At 50.2% G+C, this 7,364-nt stretch overlaps 1 protein-coding gene across 2 annotated transcripts in view; it reads right to left on the reverse strand.

Annotated features, from left to right (window-relative positions):
* Nucleotides 1–7,124, reverse strand: part of COL26A1 (collagen type XXVI alpha 1 chain) — a gene marked incomplete at both ends in the record, with an annotated part of 176,248 nt that extends 169,124 nt beyond the window's left edge. For both annotated transcript variants that reach the window (XM_080679230.1, XM_080679229.1), the window contains one exon: nt 6,967–7,124. In XM_080679230.1, the coding sequence (XP_080535356.1) occupies nt 6,967–7,124 (158 nt within the window). The remainder of the gene's footprint in view (nt 1–6,966) is intronic.
* Between the last annotated feature and the right edge of the window lie 240 nt (nt 7,125–7,364).

Raw genomic sequence — 7,364 nt, forward strand, 5'->3', positions numbered from 1 at the left:
GTGAATTTTGGGGGAGCACAACATTCAGTTCATAACACATTTTGATATGGTATAATAAATTGGACCTGCTATGAAGCATTCTTGCCCTCCCCCCCAAAAAAGATATTAAATTTAATCAAACCTTTACACCTAATCTGCAATATAAAAGAGATACAGGGAGTAAAATATCAAATTAATTACACCATCTGAAAGCAATCAGACAAATCTAGAACATGGGCATTCTACAGTACAACTGGCCTCTTCAACAAGTCAATGTTATGGGGGAAAAGGCATTCTTTTTAACGAGTGAGGACACTTCTACATTAAGAGATACAACAACAAGTAAGTGGACTTTATTTAGATCAAGATCTGAACAAACTAACAATAAAGAAACGTTTTTTGGACAATTGAAGAAATATGAGTGTGCACTGGATTTTAGAGCCAATAATAAGGAATAAAAAGGTATAGTAGGAATGGTAGTAGTAGTAAGGTATGACTGTGAGCTTGTTAGATGTGGTAATGGCATGGTGATAAGGGATCAGGTGTATATGAATATTACCGGTGAAATGAACATAAGTCTGGAATGTGCTTTAAAATACTACACACACACACACACACACACACACACACACACACAGGCAACGAGTATTTGGGATGGGGTAAAATAAGTGGCAAAATGTAATGGTTGGCAAATCCCAGTGAGGGTCCATGAGGATTTATTTTAATTTTAATATATTTTTATTGATTTCAGAGGAAGAGAGAGATGGAAACACCAATGATGAGCGAGAATCATTAATCGGCTGCTTCCCGCACGCCCCCCACTGGGGATCGAGCAGGCAACCCAGGCTTATGTCCCTGACCAGAATCGAACCCGGGACCCTTCAGTCCACAGGCCGAGGCTCCATCCACCAAGCCAAACCGGCTAGGGCGAGGGTTTATTTTACTCTCTACTTGTGTGTAAGCTTGAAAATATCCATTGAAAACAATTTAAATACAATATATTTAAGTGTCCCCAAATCAATGCTTGACTTCAGAGAGAGCAATGTTTCTTAACGGGGTGTGCTTTTGTCCTTCAGGGGACACCTGACAGTGTCTGGAGACATTTTGGTTGTCACAGCTGGGATGTGGGGGTGAGCTACAGCATTTAGCTGCTGCTGAACATTATGCAATGCACAGGATGACCTCACAACACAGGACTATCCAGTCCAGTGGTAGCCAACCGGTGGTCCGCAGACCACTGATGGTCCGTGTGGTCCGAAAGGTTGGCGACTGCCGGTTTAAGGAAACCTTTGGAGCAGCGGTCTGTGAGGTCTGAAAGGTTGACAAACGCTGATCCAGTCCACATGTCAAGGTCACTAAGCTTGAGAAATCTTGAGATAGAGGTAAGCAGAGTGTTCTCGATGCTCATGGAGAGCATCTAACTCATCAGGGAAAGGCATTCTAAGCAAATGGATCAGCATATGCAAAGAAATGGAGGCATGAGAAAAATAACTAATACAGTGTAGCTGTGTAGAGAGACAGAAGATGGGGCTTTTGAAAGACAGCCTTTATACATAATACTGAAGAGGGTGGATTTTATCATGAAGGCCAGGGTTGCAAATATATCACACTTGCCTCCACTTTCCTGTCCCATTAACACAGTGACACCACGTGATAATCCTGGCACTTTTTCCCACTAAGCCCAGACTCTACCTCAGAATCTTTCTTAACACACTGGCCTGGGCAGCTCCTATCAATCAGGGAGAGTGACCTAGGAGTTAAAATATGTCTGCCAAGCTGATGTAGGAGATGGTGGGCCACCAAAGGGTTTTAACCAGGGGAGAGGCCTCTATGGCACCTGAGAAAGGTTTGTTCATCAGGCAGCAGTGTGGAGAAGGAAGACAGATCTTTATAGAACTAAAACAGGTCCCACCAGACAGAGGCTAAGTCGGCACTGCTGGTGAGCAATGGCTTTGCTAAAACAGACTGAGAGCTCTCCTGCCCCTCTGCAGAAAGCTGGAGGGCCCTCTGGCGGAGGGGGAGGGGGGTGCCTCTCTAGGCAGCTAGGAGAGAAGGTCAAGAGGACAGGAAGTTGAGGGTGTCAGCAAGATCCAGGCTGGATTGGAAAGGCCATGAAGATAGGATAGGCTGACAGACCAAAGAAGAAGGAATGAGTAAAGATGAGGATTAGCCATGTGAGTGAGGGAGTGAGAGATGAAGACGAAAAGGCATGAGTTCAGAGTTTAAAATATTGAGATATGAGGTTCCTGCAGGGGAGCAAGAGCAAGTGGAGGCCAAGGAAAGTGGCCGAGGTGGAGGGAAGGGGGGAGAGAGGTCTAGAAGGATGACACTGGGCATTGGTGAGCCACACACCTGAACTTGTGGGTGTCCAAAATAATGGCAGAATGGTGAGTGGTAGAGAATGAGTAGACAGCCTTGAAGGGTGTGGTGAGAATGACAGGTTCATGCAGATAAAGGACAGGATAAAACCAACCCTCGCCTGGTGAGGGTTCAAGAGAAATTGCTACTTATTCATTAGTATCAGCATCATGGAAGGTGTGACTTGGAGCGAGAGCACACCTAGATGACCAGCAGCGAGCCAGGCTGGAGGGGGAGGGGTGGCCTGCAGCAAAGGAGGCCAAAGGGTGGCTGTGTGAGCTGGAGAAGGGCTTGCACTTGTGGCTAAACAGCTTGGACTCTTCTGATCACAGTGAGGAAGGATGAAGGGTGAGGGCCAAAAGGAATGAGGCCAGATCTGCATTGTGCAAATCCAGCATCTGTGTACCCCTTTCTGCTCTCCACACCTTGTGCACAAGCCCTCCCAGCAAGCCTCATACCCCGAATTCTGGTCTCCATGGGGTACTCCTCAGACAGACTAGGGCTCAAAGAGGTTAAGGAATGCGTGCAAGTTCACATTATTAATTAGGGGCAGAGCCGGAAGCCCCCACCCCACTGCGGTAAGAGAAGCAGTGGCCCTTAGACCCACAGAGAGGCTCTGCCCAGTTCCTACACTGGAGGACCCTGCTCTTGCCTCCTCTCGCTGTGCTCCTCCTGTGAAATGATGAGTCTGTGGGGCCAAGAGGAAGCAACTACCAAATCCCCTGCCTCCTTCTAGACCCAGCTCTGGGGGCTCAGGTTCCCTGCCCAAGTGGCCCAAACCCAAAGCCAGGGCCATTTTTCCCAGGCCATCCTTCAAGGGCAGACCCCACAGACAGTATGCCCACTTCTAGTCTAAGGGGTGTGGACTGAAGTTGGACATGCAGGTTAAGGAGTCTGTACACCTGTGCATAACCCTCACAGTGTGAGAGGAATCCAGGGCTGAAGGTGGGCCAGGGCAGCCCTCCCCCTGCAGACATCTTCCAGAGCAGAATTCTAAGGCAGTAAGAATTCCTCATATGCATCTGCCTTCCAGGTCATTGTGAAGGTATATTCTGGAGGACAGAACTTACTTAACCTACTTATTTAACCATCATTTGCTTGATTCATAGCCTATTTAGCCCTACAGTATGTAACTTCCATTTGTCCGCGGGCCTCAGGCCCTGTATAGGAGTAAGTGGTTTGTGGAAGAGTGCCATTTTTCAGGGGCAAGAGGAAGCAACCACTCAATCCCCTGCCTCCTTCTAGACCCAGCTCTAGAAAGCAAAAAGAAACATTGTCCTTTGTCCCCTGACCCACAAACCTGCTCTCTGGACATATTCATTCCCTCCTCTGCTGAAATCCGGCAGGTCCCACAGCTCTTCTGATTTCTCTTTGTCAGAAGAACACACTCTAAGAAGTAATATTAAAACTTTCTCTTTTATCCAAATTAAAACTCCTCCCTCCTGCAGCTGGGAGATGTGCACCACGAAAGGGATACAGGCCCTTCTTTGGTCTTACTCCCTGTGTCCTGAGCCCTGATCGCCTGCTGCTGTTTTGGCCCCTTTCAGGTTAGATATAGAGATGAGGAGACAACAGACAAGACCCTTAATAAACATCTGTAGGAACGGGGGAGGGGAGGAGTGAGATTTGAATACTTTAAATAGTGTCACAAATCTATTGTCTTTTCTAGGATAGAATGGAAGAACTGGGGCACTGGGGCAGGGAGTTGGGGGGGACTCAGTCCTTAGTGCAGGCCTCCAGGCAAATTAATGTTGCATTTCCCTTCAGTTTTTATTTGGCATCTGAACAGCTCTGCAAGATTTTTATTATTTTTATTATTATTGCATTTTAGAGAGAGAGAAAGAGAAACATTGATGTGAGTGGAATATCGATGGGCTGCCTCCTGCACACACACCCCACAAGGGATAGAGCCAAACCTGGGAATCAAACTGGCAACCTTCTGGTGCACAGGACGATACTCAACCAACTGAGCCACACCATCCAGCCAGCTCTGCAAGATTCTACTGGAAACAGCCCTCTGAGGAACTGGGGTTCTCTTTGCCAAAATAGCTTAAACAAAGGGCTTCTGGTGGAGATGAACAGAGCAAAGGCAAGATGCCCCCAACACATTTCAGACCCAGACTCCTGGTCAGGAGGGCAGACACATTCAGAGAGAGAGAAAGGACGTACAAAAATCAGATACCAACAGGAACAATATCATGAAATATAAGGAAGGCCATCTGTCAAAAACAGCTCTGTTGCTTTGCCTGTCAACTGAGACCAAGCCACTATAAACACACGTACAAAGCCAAAGCTGTGAAGGGCACCATGCCAAACACTGTCCCCAAGCCGTCTACTTCTGGGGCTCTTGAATTTCAAGGGCATGGACAACCTGTGACTGATAGCTCAAGCCTGCAGTGCCCACTGGGCTTTGTGTGGAAGGGCTCAGTTACGCTCTGGAGCATCAATCTCAAGCATCTGGAACCTGCCCCAAGCCTCCTTAACACCTCCTAGTATCCTATTTTCTACAAATTCATCCAGATCCTCCCTGAACCTAATTATACTTTCTCCCTGCTCCCAATCTGATGGAAAGAGTTCTGAAAGACTGCCACATTTGTTTGGGTCTCTCTCTCTCTCTCTCTCTCTCTCTCTCTCTCTCTTTTGTTTTTTTTTGTTGTTGTTGTTGTTGTTGTTGTTTGTTTTTTTGTTTTTTTTAATTCTCACCCAAGAATATTTTTAGAGAGAGTGGAAGGGAAGGGGAGAGACAGAGAAAGAGAGAAACATACCGATGGGTCCTTGACTGGAATCGAACCCATGACTCTTTAGTCTTTGGGCTCATGCTCACTCCACTGAGCCAAACCAGCGAGGGCCTTTGGGGTCTCTTTTTATTTATTCTAAAGCAATCCCTCCCAAATTTCTGCAAAAGTCCCCAAGTCCCAGCCTACTAAACACCAGAATTGCATCTTCAGTCATTCACTGCCTTCATGGACATCACTTCAGCTCCTTTCAGAGCACATATTCCATGCTGCAGGCGCTGGGGTTTTCCTTCCCGCGTTTTTTAATTACAAAAGTAATGCATGAATATCCGTTCCTTGCAACACATGCAAACAAGGCACAGGCAGAGGGGGAAAATGGGAGTTCTCTTTTACTCTCTCCCCTCCTACCCCCAGTTCCAGGTCTCTCCATATAGGTAACCATGAAAAATGGTTTCTTATAAACCTATTTTGTCCAGGCACTTATATACCTAGACAGAAATCAGAGTGTTTTTAGGGTTGTTTTTTTTTTTTCGTAAATGAGATCATGCTGTACATATCATTCTGCAACTTGAAAAGCTTATTTTTCAGACTATTCTCATATGGAATTGTGCAGAGGCCACACTACTGAGGGTGTTTGGAGACTATAAGCTTTGGGTCAGTATTTCCAAATAGAACGGGGGAAATAAAATTTCGTGCAAAGTTTTCCAGAAGCACTTTTATAAGCTTTTCTGAGTCTCGCCTTATCCAGCCATTAAGTGTATGTTCTTCCCAGCACAAAATATCCCTGTCTCCTTCCTATAAGGCATTGCCAGAATTCAACTTGGTCGCCCTCCCAGGTTTGGTAAATACAAGGAGAAAAGACTTGGGGTCTATCTCTTGCCTTCCTCCATAGCAACAAAGCAGAACGGCGCCAGAAAGCACGGGTTTGGGGAAAGCATATAGGAGGTCAGTCCTGAGTCGCCAATGGATAGGGACCTCTCTCTTGGCCTCAATTTCCTCCGTTAAAGGAAAGGTAATAATCTAATAGCTGGAGTGGTTTTAGATTCAAAAGAGATGGATGGTACGAATGCAGGTTGTGTGTTCTAGAGAACTACAGCCGTGTGATCGTAATGATTCTTAAATGGGGGAAAACTAATTTCGAGTGAATTGCGCAAATGAGGCGTTTTGGCAGCCTTTACTTGCGTGCTGCCGCGTTTTCTTGGGGAATTCAACCCTGGTGAGAGGAGACGCTGCCCCAACCGTCGCTGGAGTGGCCAGGGCTCCACCTGCCGGCGGAGGAGGAGGCCGCCGCAGTCCGGGCGCCGCGGGCTCTGAGACCGGCTCCTCAGACCCACCGCGGATCCATCCCATCGGAGCAGGTTACTCGTCTCCAGGCGGCTGAGGAGCCGCAGCCGAGGTTCCTCCACGGACCCAGCCCCAGTACCCCTCCGGCGTCCCTGGGCAGCCGGCAGGAGAGGCGGGGACCCGGACGCACGGCCTTGGCAACCCGGGAACCTGTTGCCCAACACAAAGCCGTGCAGGTGAGCGCCGCGGCGCCACGTGAGCCTACGGACGTCCCGGGACAGAGCCACCCAACCACAGCCGGCCGCGGTCGCCTCCTCGCCCCGCCGCAGGTTTCAGCCACCTCCACTCGCAGCCGGCAGCCAAAGGCGAGAAGGTTGGGAGAGCAAGGAAGAGGGGGTGGGCCCCGCGCCTCCAGCCGCCGCCCCCCCCCCCCCCGCGCCGTGTCCTCATCCCCAGGCACTGACCACCCCGCGTCCTCAGCCCCCAGGCCCCACTGTCCTTGCCCCCAGCCCCCGACACCCCGAAGTCCCCAGCCCCTAGTGCTCGACCGCCCCGAACCCCCAGCCTCCTACGGCCCGTGCCCCCAGGCCCCGCCGGCCTCGCTACTCACCGGCGGCCCCCGTAGCCGCTGCCGGGGGAGCCGGCTCCCGGCTCGGGGTAGCCGTGCTGCTGCAGGGCAGCGGCCGGGAAGGGGTAGAGGAAGCCGGTGGCCAGCGCCGACCCGCAGAGGCAGCAGCACGCCCAGGGCAGAAAGAGAGCCAGCTTCATCTTGAGCGGCTGCCTGCGGGGACCCGGAGCCCCCGGCGCGAGAACAGTGGGGAGCGCACCAGCGGCGGGACCAGACCTGCTGCCCCCGCCAGGAGAAGAGCGAGCGAGCCGGCGAGCCCGGGTCCGAGCTGAAAGTGTCTGGGGGGGCGCCCACGCCTCTCCAGGGCCGCCTTTTCAAATTCAGCGAGGTGGGCTCTACGCCGTCAAAGGGGGCGTGGGGCTTTCTCGTTAACTCTCGGC

Source organism: Plecotus auritus (genome assembly GCF_963455305.1).
Source record: "Plecotus auritus genome assembly, chromosome: 7".
In the NCBI taxonomy this organism is placed as follows: domain Eukaryota; kingdom Metazoa; phylum Chordata; class Mammalia; order Chiroptera; family Vespertilionidae; genus Plecotus; species Plecotus auritus.